Source organism: Dipodomys ordii, unplaced genomic scaffold (assembly GCF_000151885.1).
Source record: "Dipodomys ordii isolate 6190 unplaced genomic scaffold, Dord_2.0 Scaffold143, whole genome shotgun sequence".
Lineage (NCBI taxonomy): Eukaryota > Metazoa > Chordata > Mammalia > Rodentia > Heteromyidae > Dipodomys > Dipodomys ordii.
The window spans coordinates 3,044,507-3,060,791 of record NW_012267359.1 but is presented as its reverse complement, the minus strand read 5'-3'; the positions used below and the strand labels follow the sequence as shown (position 1 = coordinate 3,060,791).

At 58.8% G+C, this 16,285-nt stretch overlaps 2 protein-coding genes across 3 annotated transcripts in view; one reads left to right on the top strand and one right to left on the bottom strand.

Annotated features, from left to right (window-relative positions):
* Gnb2 (guanine nucleotide binding protein (G protein), beta polypeptide 2) overlaps nucleotides 1-3,528 on the top strand; it is a 5,143-nt gene extending 1,615 nt beyond the window's left edge. Inside the window, exons 2-10 of the mRNA XM_013031805.1 lie at nucleotides 867-1,012; nucleotides 1,238-1,276; nucleotides 1,398-1,504; nucleotides 1,763-1,826; nucleotides 1,909-2,071; nucleotides 2,157-2,223; nucleotides 2,464-2,665; nucleotides 2,753-2,969; nucleotides 3,050-3,528. Of these exons, the coding sequence (XP_012887259.1) occupies nucleotides 956-1,012; nucleotides 1,238-1,276; nucleotides 1,398-1,504; nucleotides 1,763-1,826; nucleotides 1,909-2,071; nucleotides 2,157-2,223; nucleotides 2,464-2,665; nucleotides 2,753-2,969; nucleotides 3,050-3,156 (1,023 nt within the window). The 5' untranslated portion in view covers nucleotides 867-955 and the 3' untranslated portion in view covers nucleotides 3,157-3,528. The remainder of the gene's footprint in view (nucleotides 1-866; nucleotides 1,013-1,237; nucleotides 1,277-1,397; nucleotides 1,505-1,762; nucleotides 1,827-1,908; nucleotides 2,072-2,156; nucleotides 2,224-2,463; nucleotides 2,666-2,752; nucleotides 2,970-3,049) is intronic.
* Nucleotides 3,529-3,750: 222 nt separating this feature from the next.
* Nucleotides 3,751-14,176, bottom strand: Gigyf1 (GRB10 interacting GYF protein 1). 2 transcript variants are annotated; one of them, XM_013031794.1, is made up of 25 exons: nucleotides 13,944-14,176; nucleotides 13,287-13,427; nucleotides 12,949-13,049; nucleotides 12,718-12,853; nucleotides 12,544-12,639; nucleotides 12,333-12,444; nucleotides 12,129-12,237; nucleotides 11,850-11,890; nucleotides 11,534-11,704; nucleotides 11,110-11,357; nucleotides 10,899-11,007; nucleotides 9,117-9,254; nucleotides 8,912-9,003; nucleotides 8,609-8,780; nucleotides 8,331-8,497; nucleotides 8,125-8,225; nucleotides 7,930-8,046; nucleotides 7,741-7,841; nucleotides 7,573-7,655; nucleotides 7,348-7,488; nucleotides 7,037-7,261; nucleotides 6,680-6,870; nucleotides 6,261-6,591; nucleotides 6,064-6,193; nucleotides 3,751-5,969 (listed from the first exon to the last, which is right to left on the bottom strand). In XM_013031794.1, exons 3-25 carry the CDS (start codon nucleotides 12,981-12,983, stop codon nucleotides 5,917-5,919), a joined length of 3,099 nt encoding a protein of 1,032 aa, XP_012887248.1. In that variant the 5' UTR covers nucleotides 12,984-13,049; nucleotides 13,287-13,427; nucleotides 13,944-14,176; the 3' UTR covers nucleotides 3,751-5,916. The 2 variants fall into 2 exon arrangements, with proteins under 2 accessions (XP_012887248.1, XP_012887247.1); XM_013031793.1 differs by having other exon boundaries at nucleotides 10,899-11,357.
* Nucleotides 14,177-16,285: the final 2,109 nt, after the last annotated feature.

Sequence of the window (16,285 nt, the reverse complement as noted above, 5' to 3'; positions counted from 1 at the left end):
CCAGAGCGGCTCCCACGGGCCTGGTGCGGGCGTGGCGGGGCGGGCGGGCTCGGCGCGGGAGGGAGCAGCGGCATGGGACTGCCTTCCTCGCCGCTCTTCGCCCCCACCCGGGGGCCGACGGCTAATGGGGTGCAGCCGGCTCCGGGATTATCCGGGGTGAGCCTTTCCGAACCTATTAGTGCCCAATCGGCTTTCCCCAAATCCTGTAAACAGCCACCCGGGCCGGTTCTGGGGAGAGGCGGAGGCCGGGTCGGGCGGGGGCGCCGGGGCCGGGGGTGGGGTCACCCACCCTACAGGTCTCTGCCGTGGATGCGGTTGCCGTGGCAACGGGGCTGGGGTGGGAGCACTTCACCAATGAGGTGCTCTCAGTCCGGGTGACGGTTGCCTAGGCAACCCCACGAACAGCCCCGCTTCCCCCTCTCTCCGGTCCTCCCTCCCCCCCCACCCCGCGCCGTCGGAGCTGGGGGTGCGGGGCTGTGGGGGTGCGCTTCGAGGCCCCGCCCCTTTTAAAATTAGGTGCTGGGAGGGCGGTGCCCTGCGGGCTGGGGCGGACGCCGGGTCTGTTTTCGTAGAGACCCCCCCTCCCCCAGTTCCTGCCGCGGTGTCCCGCCCGGGCCGCGGCCCGAGGGAGGGGTTCCCCGCGCTTCCTCTTGCACTTCCCACTCCGCTTCCGGGACCGGGAGGAAGATTGGGGAAGTCTCCTGTTCCTTGGCAGCGTCTCTGGTGCCCGGGACCCCGGTGCAGCCCTGGGGACCACAGCCCCCTCCCCCTGCTGGGCTTTCCTCTTCCGGGCTGCGCTTCCACCCCGCCTTCCCCTCCGCTTCCCCGGCGGCCTTGGGGCCTGACGTCAGCCTTGCACCCCCCAGGCCTCGGGCCAGCGGCCAGGAGCTGCCTCCCCCGGCCCCCGTCCCGCGGCCCCCCGCCGCCCCCAACCCTGCCCCACGGGCCCGGCGCCATGAGTGAGCTGGAGCAACTGAGACAAGAGGCCGAGCAGCTCCGGAACCAGATCCGGGTGAGGGCCTCGGGCCGGGCCTGGCCGGGGAGGGGAGGGGAGGGGAGGCCGGCAGGGCCAGGCCTGTAGCGGCCCACTGCCGTTGTGAGGCGCCTGGGGGCCCTGAGGGCGGGGAGACAATTTCAGTGTCTCACCCTCTCCACTGCTTTGTCTCCCGCTTTCTTTCCTCTTTCTTCTCCCCCTCGGCTGCATTCCTGTTTCTTTCTGGCCATTCATTGCTTACAGGATGCCCGAAAAGCATGTGGGGATTCAACACTGACCCAGGTGAGGAGGTCCTGGCTGCCTGGGGACTTGAGGGAGGGGCCGAATTTGAGACTGCAGCTGTCTAGCTGTATAGACCCCGGTTGCCAGGGTCTACATGAGCCCCTTCTGTCTCCACCTCCAGATCACAGCTGGGCTGGACCCAGTGGGGAGAATCCAGATGAGGACACGGAGGACCCTCCGTGGGCACCTGGCAAAAATCTATGCCATGCACTGGGGGACAGACTCAAGGTGTGTGGGTAGCAGGGCTAGGGTTCCGTATGTGTTCTGGAATGATGGCTAATGGTCAGGGAGGGCAGCCTCAGGTCTGGTGAAGTGCTCAACATGAATTTGCCAGAGCAAGTCTGGGCAACCCCAGAGGACCAGGGAAAGATCACTTGCAGGACTTGGGGGCTGCTGCTGGGGATTGGCTCAGAGCACCTCCTCCTAGGTGGATGAGGGGGCTCCAGACCCTCATCCCTTTGCCTCTCCCCTACCGCTGTCCACCAGGCTGCTGGTCAGCGCCTCCCAGGACGGGAAGCTAATCATCTGGGACAGCTACACCACCAACAAGGTAGAGCTGGCACCTGGGGTGGAGGGTGCAAAGCTGCAGAGCTCTGGCTGACTCTGGCTGTGCCCGCACCTCGCCTCCCCAGGTCCATGCCATCCCACTGCGCTCCTCCTGGGTCATGACCTGTGCCTACGCGCCCTCAGGGAACTTCGTAGCCTGTGGGGGTTTGGACAACATCTGCTCCATCTATAGCCTCAAGACCCGAGAGGGCAATGTCAGGGTCAGCCGGGAGCTGCCTGGCCACACTGGTGAGAGGAGTCTGGCTGGGCAAGGGCACTGGGCTGGGGGAGTGCTGACCTCCCTGAGACTTGGCTGACCAGCCCTTTTCCACAGGGTACCTGTCATGCTGCCGTTTCTTGGATGACAACCAAATCATCACCAGCTCTGGGGATACCACCTGGTGAGGCCCTTCCGGGGCTGGGTGGGCTGGCCTGCACTGAGCAGGCATGGTGCACCTGGGGAAAAGCAGCCTGAACACGAGCCTCTGGGTGGGCACCAGAGGGCTCCCTTCCCCCCTAAGGGCCTGGCTTGGGTCAGGAGTTAGCTTCCTGAGGCCTGGCCCACATGGTGAGAAGGGGTGGGGAGCTAGGGAATCTGCCCTCCACCCCATTTCTGATTCCTCTGTGTTGTCCCTCTCCAGTGCCCTGTGGGACATTGAGACAGGCCAGCAGACTGTGGGTTTTGCTGGACACAGTGGGGATGTGATGTCCCTGTCACTGGCCCCTGATGGTCGCACCTTTGTGTCGGGCGCCTGTGACGCCTCCATCAAGCTGTGGGACGTCAGAGATTCCATGTGTCGACAGACCTTCATTGGTCACGAGTCTGACATCAACGCTGTGGCTGTGAGTTGAGGGCGAGCTGGGCTGACCTGTTCCTTCCCTGCATCTGGCCCTGACCTGAACTCCTTGCACACCTCCCCCCACACACAGTTCTTCCCCAATGGCTACGCCTTCACCACGGGCTCTGACGATGCCACGTGCCGCCTGTTCGACCTGCGGGCAGACCAGGAGCTGCTCATGTACTCGCACGACAACATCATCTGCGGCATCACCTCCGTTGCCTTCTCGCGCAGTGGCCGGCTGCTGCTGGCTGGCTACGACGACTTCAATTGCAACATCTGGGATGCCATGAAGGGCGACCGCGCAGGTGAGAACGCGGGGCTGTGCCTGGAAGGCAGGGGTCAGTGGCCCAGGCCAGCCAAATTCAGGTGTCCTTCTTGCTCCCAGGTGTCCTCGCTGGCCATGACAACCGCGTGAGCTGCCTTGGGGTCACTGATGATGGAATGGCTGTGGCCACTGGCTCCTGGGACTCCTTCCTCAAGATCTGGAACTAACGACCCCAATCCCAGCTGGGCCCAGGCCGGGAGGGGCCCTGCCCATGCCCACACTACAGGCCGGGAGCTTTGGGGCAGAGTGCACACCGAGCCTCCCTCCCTGGGCCACAGGGCCTTGGGTCCCTGCTCCCCCACCCAGGTTTGGTTCCTCCCGGGGCCCCCACTGTGGAGATAAAAGATGGGGATGGAATGGGGGACAAGGAGGGATAAAAAGCCCTCCCTTTGCTGCCCTGGGGTCAGGGCCTCACCCCTCTGGAGGGCCAGAGGCAGGAGGTGGAAACTCCAGGGGCTGGCTTTTTTAAAACTGGTTTTATTTTAATTTTTATTATATTTTCAGTTTTTCCATAAAGGAACCACCAATTCCAACTCTGTGCCTGGCTCTCCTCCCTTGCGGTCTTTGTAGTCTCTGCTGCCTGCCCACCAAGCAAAGCAGCAGGCCAGAGGGACCCCCTTCCTCCTTGCCAAGGGCCAGTGTTTCCTGCATAGGCACAAGCCTTGGGCTGCACCCCACCCCAGTGCCTCAGTTCCCAGCCCTTCACCGCACTACCCATTCCTATTACCCCCTCCACACACCCCCAGAAGCCAGTAGGCAGATGAAGAACACACACCAAGTTTTATTGGGGCAAGTATTTACAGGGGCAAGTAGAGGGGAAATCACACAGGGTAGCAGGGGGCAAGGGAGACAGAATACAAGAATGAGAAAGGAATACAGAAGGACCCCTGTACCACCCCAAACCCCAGGAAGGGGGGCAGCAAGGGCCCAGGAAGACTGGGGAAAGGATTGAATGGGGGTCTGAGTCCCTGGGCTGGGGGCTCAGAGCTTGTAAACATTGACCACTCTCAGAGGGGATGGGGTAGGAGAGGGCTCCCCCTATACTTCCTCACGGGGGTTAAGGCCTCTCCAGGCTCATGGGCCCCCCAAGTTCAAAGTCTCTCTAGCTGGGGGAAAGGGCCAGGAAGAGACAGGAAGTTCCTCCCTCCCCTGCATTGGCTGCGGCAGGGGCAGGGTGGTTACATTCAGTCACAACAGGCATCTCCCCCACCCCGCTCATGCCACCACACTGGCAAGAGGGGAGGAAGAGCTGGGGGCCAGCAGCAGCAAGACCTTTCCCCCGGCCCATCACCCCCTTATTGCTTTAGAGAGAACATTGTCTTTTCCCAGTCGCTAACACTGTCGAAACAGGAGGAGCAGGTGGACGCCTTCCACCTGGGAGCCAGCTTTACCCCCAACACTGACCCAGTTGCCACTTTGGTGCCAAAAACAAATCAAAAAATGAACAAAACTCAAAGCCATCTCTCCAGGGACAATGGGGAAAGAAACTAGGGCCCCTCCCCTCCCCTCCCCGGGGCAGGAGGAAATACATTCATGGAGGCGGCAGTGGCGGCTTTGCGCTAATACTGCACTCTAGCAATGAGGTCGATGGAGAAGCTCAATGAGAAACCCAAGGTGGGGGGGGGGGGACTTAGAAAAAAAAAACAAGAATGGATGGAGCCCAGCACAGGCAGGGGACAGCGTGAGGCAGGGCAGACAAGGCGCCTCTCTCCATTCCTCCCTGCTAAAAACCGAGGGGAGAGAGGGCCACCTCCCCAATTTGGTCAGCAGAGGGGTCAGACACGGGGGCCCAGAGGGTCCACACCCTACAGGCTGGCTGCAGACTGTGGGGGAGGTCCCTTCGGATAGCCCCCTGCACTGCAGTCCTCAGCCCCTAGCCACCCATTTCCGGCCTTCAACACCTTCCTACCTCCCAGGAGCAAGGACTTGGCGAGACACAGCGCCCCCTAGCTCCTGAAGGAACAGCCCACTCCTCAGAGGGGCTGGGGCAGGGCTTGAGGGCCAGAAGATACATTCATGTGGCAAGGCAGGGAGCTGGGGCTCTCAGTGTCACCCAGGCTGTCCCCCGAAATGGCAGCAGTGTGTATGTGGGGGGGGTGTCCCTCAGCAGGCCTGAGTCTTTCTGCCTGACAGAAGGCTGGCACCGAAAGGCCCTTTCGTCTCCCCGTCAGCGGGTGCAGAATGGCAGCTGGGGGCAGGGGGCTGGAAGCAGCTTGTCCGATTTGTGCAACTTTCCCCCAAAGCAGCGACGCCAAGGGGCAACTTTGGCCCCCGTTCCGGACACCTCTGCACAGTCACAGCAACGGGAGGGGGGGCTGTTCACAGCGGGTCGGCAGGCAGGGCTCCGAGGGGGCCGTGCTGTGCAAACTGCTGGCCCCAGCTTCCAGTTACCCCAGTGGCCCACGTTCAGGGGCAGGAGGGTAAGTGCAGCCTCGGGGCTGGGCAGGACAGGTCCGGGAGCCTGTGTCCCCACAGCCCCAGTAACAGTGTGTTTTCTCTTTCAGCCTTTTTTTTCTCATTATTTTTCATCTTTTCTTAAAAAACAAAAACAAAAACAAAACGACTGCTGTGAGCCTTCCACGGTGTAGCACTGTCCCCAAGGGGGAGGGTGCTAGAGTCTAGTTCTTAAAGGATACTTGTCTCTCCTAATGTTTTCTTCAGTCACTTAAAAAAAAGAAAAGGAAATCTCCTTCCCCCCAATCCGTAAAGTGCCTCGTGGTGGGTGAGTTAAGGTGCATCGTGTGGTTTGTAACAAGTGCTGGGGACCCTGCCCCTGCTTCCTCCTCTGCTCCCAATAGGGAGCCTGCAGGCTGGGGACCCAAGGATCCACGCTGCTGCTGCTGCTGCTGCTGTTGCTGCTGCTGCCGCCGCCACCACCGCTACCACCCTCGGCCTTCACCCAGGCAGGGGCTGGTGGGACTGGCTGGTCAGTAGTCATCCACGCTCTCGATCTCACCAGAAGGGCCATGCAGGGCGTAGCCTGCAGGAGGGGAGAAGCATGTTCCAGCTCCCCCAGAGCCTATGTAGCCTGCGTGGGAAGCCCAGCTCCGCTCCTGCCCAGCCTCATGACTCACCCAAGATGCTGGGGTCCGAGTGCAGCATCAGTGCCCGCCTCTTGGCCTTGCTGCCCTCCCCAGGGCCGAGTTTGGTGCTGTGGTTGGCCTGAAAGGCTGTCTGCAGGGAGGTGCTGCTCAGCCATGCTTCCTAAGAGAGGAGGGTGCATCAAGGGGGCCCAGGGCCCTTTTCCCCTCCTCTGGGCGCCAGACCTCACCTGCTGCTGTTGCTGCTGCCGCTGCTGGCTGGCTTTCTGCTTGGCTCTCCGCTCCAGGAATTGTTTGGCAAATTCTTTGGCTTCCAGCGTGTCCCCCAGGCAGGAACGGATATAATCGTGGACATCATAGGGGGATTCTACTTCCTTGAGGATGGCCACGGCCATGGGCACGTCCAGGCTGCCCGCAGCACTCAGGGTGTGCAACATCTGCTCACACCACTGGGTGAAGCCGTCCTGGGGCCTGGGGATCCCCTGCAGCAGCTTCAGCAGCTTCTCCTCGTCCTCTGTCTTTTTGCGGACAGGCCGTCCCGACAAGTGGCTGTAGGAGTCACTGAGGGTGGCACGGGAGCCAGAGATAAGCGGGAGTGCTCCGCACTCCCCCATTCCCCCGCCCTACAACCCTGCAGGCAGACACCCACCCAAGAGATGGGCTGCTCCGGCTGTTCTTCAGGCCCAGGCTGCGGGCCAGGTTCCCGCTGCTCTTCAGAGTGTCCTCCCAGAGCCCCAGCCCGCTACCGCTGCTGCCCCCACTCTTGTCAGGCCCGCCCCACAGTGGTCCGGACTCAGACACCCACTGGTTCAGGGGGTTTGTACCCAGGCCCCCAAGTTGCTGTAAAAGGTGGGAGAGTGAGTCAGAGGGCTCCAACAAAAGACCCAAAAGAGCCAGGTAAGGCACAGAGAGGAAGGGAGCCAGACGGGCATGCAGTGTTGGCTTAGGGGCAATCCAGAAGTTTCCCAGGAGTTCCCCAGAGCCAGGGGAGTCGTGTCCAGCTTACCACTCGGTGGTTGGAGGCCTGGGCCCGCAGTGACTCACGGGCCATGGGCTGTTTGTGCAGCTGCCGCTCACCCTCCAGCTGAAGCTCCAGCAGCGTCTTCATGGACAGGCCCTGCTTGGACAGGCTGGCCCAGGGCGGAGGTGGGGAGCCGGGCGCTGCAGGCACAGGGGCCGTTGCCGCCTGTTGCTGCTGCAACAGCTTCAACAGCAGCTCCTGCTGCCGCACCTGGGCCAAGAGACAGTGAGTGAGGAGGGCTGCCGCTCCCTGGTGTGGGCCTAACTCCAGGAGAGCAAGAGAGCGGGGACACCAGCCTGCTTGCGCCGGAAGAGCTCTTCCTCCTCCTGCCTCCGCTTCTGCTCCTCCTGCTGCTGCTGGCGCCGCTTCTCCTCTCGCCGCTTGCGCTCCTCCTCCTCCCGCTTGGCCCTGAGCTCCGCTTCTCTGCGTTCCTGGAACTGCAAGCGCCAGGGGCTTGGCGCCAGGCCCCACTGCCTGCACCCAGCCCCCTGCCCGTGCCGAGACCCTGGCCTCACACTTACTTTATGCTGCAGCTGGAGTTGTTCTAGAATTGGACCCTGAGTCGAAGAGTTAATTGGTATGTCCCAAAGACTGGTCTCACCACCTGTGTGCGGCAGAGGCAGCTGCAGAAGGGCACTGAGGCCTGCAGCTCTCACCCTGTGTGGGGAGGGGGCGGGGGGTCCACTCACCCGAGGGTGATGAGACTGAGGTATGTAAATCCCAGAGGGGGCCGGAATCTGGCACCGACAAGGAGCGGCTCATGGTCGGGAGTAGGTTCTGGTCTCCACCTCTGAGGAGCGAAGGCTGACTCAGGCCACTGCTGCCTGGACCCCTCACTTCTCATCTCCACCCCCTCCCCCTAGAGGCCACCCGCAGACCTGGGGGATTTGAGAGCCTGGAGCTGCTGCAGGAAGGCGGTGAGCTGCTGCTGCTGTGGCGGCGTCAGGTCTCCCATAGCTGCCTTTTCTCGAGGTGCACACTGTGGGAGCTGGCGGCTATGGGCACAGGGGGCATGGGCAGCACCTGCACTACCTTACCACCAGCCCTGTACCCGAGGCCTGTAGCCTGCATACCTGCCGACAAGCTGAAGCAAGTGCTGGTGCTGCAGCTGCTGGTACAAGGTGGCCGCAGCCAGCTCCTGCTGCTTCTTCAACCGTTCCTGGTCCATGCTCCCCTGGGGACACGAGCGCCCATGTGAGCACACCCAGCACCCAGACGGCAAGAGGGTCAGGTCCGCTGCCACCCGCATCCCTTTGCAACCTACAGGGCCCTAGCTCACCAGCAGTGGGGGTGGCGAGGGGCCAGGGCCAAAGGGCACACGGCCCCACATCTTGATCACCTCTCCCAGAGGCTGAAAACCCTCGTCACAGCCCCGCTTCACTAGCAAGGACATGGAGAAGTAGCCAGCCTGGAACCACTCTGCCATCTCCTGGGTTGTGAAGGGGCCTGAACCAAGGCAGTAAGGGATAGGAGGAGAAAAAAAACCACTGGGATCAAAGGGCCCACCACAGTCATCTGAACAGGCCCAGACCCAGTGGCCCTGGCCTCCATGGCTACCTTGGATCTCCCCCTGGGGGTCCTTGTAGAACCACTTGCGGGCAGCGCCGTGGCTGAGGGGCAGGGCAGGGGCGGCCGTGCAGTGGCGCAGGCCCTGGGTCTGCATGGCGGCCGTGAACTGCTCCTCCTCTAGAGAGCTGTCCTGCAGCGAGGCCACCAGCTTCTCCGCCTCCTGAAAGAGAGGTTCAGCTGCCTCTCAACCCCACCAATATCAGGCCGGGGTCAAGAGAACAGAGTGTCAAGTATGGAACCTGGGGCAGGGTTCAGACAGACAGGGGTGCCCTGTACCCTGAAGGAGCCCACCTGCTGCAGGTGCTTCAAGCCTTCCTCATCCTCCAGGTCTCCTGGTGGCCCAGGGGGTGAGCCCACCCCAGGACTCAGAGGAACATCATTTCCTAGGAGTGAAGACACATGAGCAGGGAGGCAAGGACAGGGCCCCAGGGCCCCTCTCACCCAAGGAGGGAGCATACAACACCACAGCAGCCACACACATGCACGACCCGTCTACCTTCACTGGCAGGGAGCTCTTTATCTACAGTTTCGTCCCCGGCTCCATTTGCTGCCCAGAGGGGGCCAAGGGTGGGCAGTGGAGATGAGGAGCTAGACTTCTCCTCTGGAGGAGGCAAAGGGGTCAACTCCTTCCCACCTGGAAGAGAAGGGTAATTTCCAAAACTCAAAACTGAAGAGGAGGAGGCTGGGCATAGTAGCTCATGTCTATAATCCTAGGTACTTAAGAGGTGAAAAATAAGAGGCTCATGGTTTCATGGTTCAAGGCTACCCCAGTGTGTGTGTGTGGTGGGGCGGGGGAGGGAGGGTGATTAGTAAGAGCCTATCTCAACCAACAAGCCAGTCATGGCAGGTGATGCCTGTGATACACAGGAGGTGTAGATGGGAAGATGAAGATCCAAAGCTGGCTTAGGTACAAAAGTAAAATGCATAGTGAGGGCCTACTTGAAAAATGAACTCTGGGCTGGAGGCATGATTCAAGTGGCAGAGAACTTTCCCAGCAAGCACAAGGACCAGAGTTTAAACCTTAGCACTGCATATGAAAACAAACCAATAGTGCTTGGAATGTGGCTTAGTGGTAGAGTGCTTGCCCTGCATGCACAAAGCCCTGGGTTTGATTCCTCAGTACCACATAAGCAGAAAAAGACAGAAGTGGTAGAGCGCTAAGCCTTGAGCACAGACAGGTTCAGGGACAGTGCCCAGGCCCTGAATTCAAGCCCCAGGACCGGAAAAACAACAACAACAACAAAACACCAACAGCTAGGCACCTAACCCTAGCTAAAATCTGAGGATGGCTCACAGCCAGCTTGAGAAGGAAAGTTCCAAAGTGTTCTATCTACAATTATTAGTAGAAAAGCTAGAGCAAGCACAAGTAGCTCAAATCTATAATCCTAACTACTCTGGAAGCTGAGATCTAGGAACTTAGTTCAAAGTCAGCCGTGAAAGAAAAAGTCCATGAGACTCTTTTCTCCTATTAACAGTAAAAAGCTAGACATGGAGCTGTGGCTCAAGTGGTGGAGTGGCACTCAAGAGTAAAAAAGCCAAGCAAGACGAGCACAAGGCGCAGACTTTTCAAGCAGGGTTATTATCCTCCCCAAAGCTGCCACCTGAGTGCTAGGCAGTGCGTATCTACTTTTTTTTTTTTTTTTTTGGGGGGGGGTAAGCCCCAGGGCTTGAACTCAGGGCCTGGACATTGTTCCTGAACTTTTTTTTTTTGCCAGTCCTGGGGCTTGATGAACTCAAGGCCTGGGCACTGTCTCTAAGCCTCTTTTTGCTCAAGGCTAGCACTCTATCACACGAGCCACAGTGCCACTTCTGGCCTTTTCTGTTTATGTGGTGGTACTGCGGAATCGAACCCAGAGTTTCATGCATGCTAGGCAAGCACTCTACCACTACTAAGCCACATTCCCAGGCCTGTATCTGCCCTTTTAACTGTAGCTCAAGCAATGGAGCTAAAACCTGAGTGACACTGGCTCTCCCCCACGACGGCCCCATGCTGTGGGACATCAGTGGGTCTTGCAACATCACACAGAGCTATGTGCAGGCCAGTGGAGTGCCACCCAGGCTTCAGAGCGAGGGGGTTTCAAAGGTCATACTGATCAAGCTGGCTTCTCACCTGCTGCTCTGCTGCTCTAGGTTCCTCCCCTCATCTAACCATGTGCTCCGCCATGTTTCTAAGCAGCCAAAACTTACAGGTAGGTGGGCAGCCAATACAAGCCCAGCGACACAGCCCAGGGCCTCCTAGCCCCAGACTAAGGCTCTTGGGCTGGCCGTGCAGCCTTACCTGCCTCAGGTACCTCTCCATCCAGCCCTTCCGAAGGCTCTTCCTCCTCCTCCTCCAAGCCCTGGAAGTCAAGCTCCTGCTCCTCAGGGATGGACTCCTTGGGGCCCTTCTGTGTGGGAAGAGGTGGACAGCTCATGGTGGGAGGGGAACAGGGAACCCAGACGGGCTCCCACCGACCTCTGTCCAGCTCTCCCTGGGACTGCACAGATACCTTGAGAGGCAGGAAGGCCCCAGAGGCATCGAAGGTGCCCATCTCCTCGTCCTCATCATCCAGGCACCACTCCGGGAGCCCATCCTTGTCATCATCAAAGCCATCAGGCCCTCGGCACCTCCGGAGGTGAGAGCTGCCTCCCCCACCCCGCCCGTCCTCTTCACCACACCCTCCTCTCTCCCCTCGCAAATCAAAATCAAACTTGCGCCGCCCATGTTCCCGCCAGCCAGCAGAGCGAGGGCCACCATCTAGAGGCAAAGTTGGGGAGGGAAAATCAGCTTTCTGTCCAGCCAGAAGCTCCCCAAGAACCACCCAGGACTTCTCTCACTCAGGCCCACCCCAGGAGCCTTCTGCCCTCTTCTTCTTATAATGGGGGGGCCCCATATCTAAGATACTTTCTGAACCCCACTCAGCTCAATCTCACCAGGGCTGGAGGAGCGCCAGCGATCTCCATCTCTCCGGGGTCCTGCCCCAAGTCTCCAGCTGCCTTCTTCCTCCTCCTCTTGCTCTTCTCGAAGTGAACGCCAGTTCTCGCTATCCGAGCGAGCGTGCTCCTTCCTCAAGCCAGTCCCTCCCTCTTCAAAGCCAGATCGAGCTGGGGGTTGGAGGAAAGATGGACCAGATTCTTACAATGGAACCTGAGATGATGACAGAAGCCTGCTCCACGCTCCTCCTGTTTCTACCTAGGGCCACCCACCCCAGACATCCCCCTCCAACTACCACCCTCATAGCTCTCATACCTCCATCCCTCCGTGCTGACTTCTCAAAGCGTCTCTCACCTCTGTAGGAGAAATGCATTGTTCAGACACAGGCCTCCTCCCTACTACCCTTCAGAACTGTGACCGAGGGACAGGCGGGGTAGGGGTAAAGGGTCCCAATGGGGTATACCGATCATGGGGACTCTAAGAGAATCACAAGAAAATGGGCAGGCAGGGCCCAGGAAGCACTGGCCAGGGCTTAAAGGAGGTCTCTGGTCATCTTGCACTGACCAACCTGTGCCACCTCCTTCCAAGCCCCACCTGTCATCCCAGCTCTGGCTTCGCTGGATCTCCCTGGGGTTCCGTCCAAAAGCCCCTTCACCTTCTTCAATGCTTCTTTGGTAAAAGCAACTGTCACCACGGCCACGGCCTGGAAAAGGTAGGATGCCTGGACGTGACACCTGCCAGTGTCATGCCTCCCCCTTGACACCACAGGCCCAACAGTGCCCACTCCCAGTCCTCTACCTCGGCTCCGTGTACTGCCCCTGCCGCGGGGGGTGGTGGCCAGGGGGGGCCCGGACCCTTTCCCCATCAGCCTCAGCACGGCCACGCTGTTCACTGACAGGGAGAAGTTTCTCTGAGGAGGGAGCCAGGGATGGGAGTGAGGACCCCAACTTCCTGGCCTCAGTCCCCACCTCCAGTCCCTGCCTGGCTCCTCAGCCCCTGCCTGCCCCACCTGCTCCTCCTCAGTCAGAGGCTCCAGGGCCAGGGGCTGCAGTGGCTCCTCCTGTAACACGGCGGAAAACTCCTTGTCCTGCAGCTCCTCGGGGACCTGTGGGGCAGAGGACACATGCTCGGGGCCTCTGGCTGCATAGGCATCCTCCCCAGGCCCCCCTGTACCCCCACATACCTTGTTCTCTTTCACATAGAGAGCCAGCATCTCCTCACGTCCGTAGCGGTAGTCGGCCAGCTTGTACTTGTACTTGGGCATGGCGGGGGATGGGGGTGGGGAGGCTACACTGCCACCACGGGAAAGGGCCCTCAGCCTAACAGAGGCAGGAGAAGGAGGGAGGAGGGAGACCAGTTGAGGGGCTCTGCTCTTCACCTTAGCCCCTCCAGCCCAGCCAGAGCACCAACTCACCACTCAGGCCCGAAGTTGAGTGTCTCTGCAGCCATTATGGTCCTAGGGGTGCTTCCCAGAGGCTGGGGTGAGGAGAGGGGAGCCCTCGACTGTCCCAACACCTGTGGACACAGGAGCAGAGGCTGACACGGCCTCTGCAGACTGGCCATCGTCCTAATCCCCCACCTCAGTGGACACTGTCACAGGGCTCATTGAGGCCAGCCACAAGGCCTTTCATGCCATGGGGTAGCCGAAGCTGAGCCAAGGTAGGCAAGGGACCTGGCAGACAGAGAGGAGAAGCAGGCAAGCTCAAGCCCCTTCTCCTCCACAGGGTGCTGCTCACCTGCATCCAGCCTCACCTGGGGCCTCACCCGGGAAGAGCGAGGGCCAGAGTCTCTTCAGGCAGGTGCTGGTGCTGGGGTAAACCTAGGGCCCAGGACACTGGCTACTGCTCCAGCCTCAGCAGCGCTGGGGAGGAACCTTCACATCTGGGGAAGATCCTTGGGGAGAAGAAGGGGGCAGTTAATCCCCGCCACTGTCCTGCACAGGGGGACAGGCCTACAGCACTCACACCAGACACATTAGGCCAGATCTCAGGTCACCATCCTCCCACCAAGGAAAGAGACAGGGCACATAGAATCTGGTCAGGAGGCCAACGGAGGCAGGCATGGACCTTCCTGGCATAGAAAAAGTGCTGGAGCTACCAGAGAGAAAAGGTCAGTTCTGAGGATTAGGCATAAGTCTGGGATATTTACCTAAATGACTTTCCTCAAGTAAAAACACCAGAGCCAGGCATGGTAACACACATCTGTAATTTCAGTGCTTAGGAGGCCAAAGCAGGAGAACTGTGAGCTTGAGGCCTACCCGGGCTACACAGCAAGAACTTGTCTCAAAAACAAGCAAATCAGGGCTGGCTGGCTGCTTGGACAGCGCATCCAAGGACTAGGACTGGGGAAGAAGCCAGTGAAAAATAGCAGACAGACACTCTCCCAGAAAGCATCAGAAAGCTCGCTCACCAGAAAGTAGAAAGCAAGTCAGTTGCTGGGGCCTAAAGAGGTGGTGGCAATGGCGACGGCAGTGATGGGGTCCTCTAAGGAACAAGGGAGGAGATTCTTGGGAGGAGGCTCATTCAGGTGGGAAGGACGGGAGCACAGGAGAAAGGGACAGTGTCCAGGTACTCAGGTGTCCGTCAAGGGCTGGGGGGGAGGCTGGAGCAGCACCTCTGCAGTGCCGTCCACGCCAGGACGCCTGAGTCTGGAAGGAAGGAAGAAGAGGTTTCCACCAGGGCTTAGGAAAGATGCTCTCACCTGCAACATTAGCAAATCCTGACAGGCAATGGAGCCACACCGGGGCACTAGGGTAAGGGCACCTCATCTACAAGCTACTGGGGATACTCAACTGTACAGAGCACACAGCACCGAGGTGCCAGTGGGAAACTCACTGCTCTCTTCCCACTGCATTCAACAAGGCCTCCATGGCCACAGAACAGGGCTCATGTTCTTAAAGTAAACCTGGGATCTGACCAGTGAAGGGTGTGATGTCACAACACACACCCCAAACTACCTCTAAAGGATGCTATTTACAGAGGCAGCAAGGGCTGCTGGAAGGTGAGGTAGGGATGGGAGGTGATGCATAGGTCAAAGACAAGGAAAAACTTCTGGAAATGGAAAATAGCTGAAGCAATACATTTTATGACCACAATTTCTAAGGGATCAGAGTGGTGGGAGCACGTATCTGTAATCCCAGCTACTGAGAAGACAAAAGCTCTGAAGGATCTTGGTTCCAGGCCAATCCAGGTAAAAAGTTAGCAAGGTCTCCATCCCCATCAACAAGCTTGTGTGGTGATCCATGCCTGCAAGTCCAGCTTTGAGGTGAGTATAAGAGGTTCATAATCTAAGGCTAGCCCTGGGGAAAACCCCAAGACCCTGTTGAAAAAACAACTGAAGCAAAAAAGGGCTTTGGGTGATTGCAAGCACCAGGTTCTGAGTGCAAACTCAGTGGAGCTCTGGACTCCATACACCCTCAACAGACATGCTCACAGGAGGAAGGTATTTGGGGAGAAGCACTTCATACCTCAACTCTTCCTACCCTAAACACTGCAAAGGCCTTTCTTCCTTTATAGGACTTTGCAACAGCCGTTTGGGTCTCCTCTGCTCACTTGGTGGGACATACTAGACCTGCGGGCATGGGAAGCTGGAAGGGGTGACACTCCCTCCTCTCCCTCACCGAGGAAGAAACAAGCAGAGGAGCAGGGACATGGCAGAGGCAGGGTATAGGCACCAGGAGAGAAGGCAGAACAGCCCAGACTCCCCTCTTCTTGGGGAGACAACATGAAATAAAGTTCTGGACTCAGCCACAGATGTTCTGGGGACAGGAGCTGGGGGTCGCCTAGCCTCTTCCTCAGACTGAAGGGACCAGGCAAGCAGCGGGCAGTGTCCAGCCCTGCTGACAGGGGTACCCTGGTCCGCATACCACTTTAAAGCCAGGAGCTGTTAAAAGGGAGAGGTGATCCTGTTCCCAAGGGGCATTTTGACAATAGCTGTTTACAACTGGGCAGAGGACTGCCACTGGTAGATGTCCACAGCACCAAGACCAAGATCCATCCTTTCCCCACAAGCCCATGTAACACAAACCCCTTCAGCATTTATCAGAGAACAAGAGAAACCAACACACACTTCTTTTCCAATTACACCATCCCAGGAGAGTCTGCTGTCCTGCCAGAGGAAAATCCCTGAGAAAACAGATTAAAAACCAAAAACTCACAACCAACAATAGCAATGGTCTGACGTTCATGCATCAAGTACCCTCAAGGCCTGGCATTTGGTCACCCTGCAATGAAGACAAGCCAGGACTAAGGATGGTGTCCTTTCCTCTCACCTCCTGGCTGCCAGGGCCACCCAGCTTGTCTCCCAGCTCTTGGGTCTGCCTCAGCTTGGCCCCCTCACCTCTGCTCTCCTCCCCTAGCACCAGAACTACTATTAAAAGACTGCCCCCTGCCGGAGACAAGGGGAGCAGGAACAGCTGGTCCAGCAAGGCCCCAAATGGCTTGAGGGATAATCATAAGGGACAGGGAGCCTGTTAGCTGGATTCAGAAACTCTCTGAAGGGAAACATATAAAATAAGTGGTCCCAACACTAAGTTCAGAGCATGAATTCCTGACTCTACACCCCTAAAATTGGTCCCCGGAGCCGGGCGCTGGTGGCTCACGCCTGTAATCCCAGCTACTCAGGAGGCTGAGATCTGAGGATCGAGGTTCAAAGCCAGCCCAGGCAGGAGAGACAGTGAGACTCCTATCTCCAATAAACCACCAGGAAACCGGAAGTGGCGCTGTAGCTCAAGTGGTAGAGCGCTAGCCTTG

Coding starts and splice junctions, on each gene's coding strand:
- Gigyf1 (XM_013031793.1), bottom strand. CDS start 12,983: ATGGCTGCAGAGACACTCAACTTCGGGCCTGAGTG. Junction 12,445..12,543: donor CTCTGACTGAGGAGGAGCAG/GTGGGGCAGGCA, acceptor CTCCCTCCTCAG/AGAAACTTCTCCCTGTCAGT. Junction 8,498..8,608: donor CCCCCAGGGGGAGATCCAAG/GTAGCCATGGAG, acceptor GCCTTGGTTCAG/GCCCCTTCACAACCCAGGAG.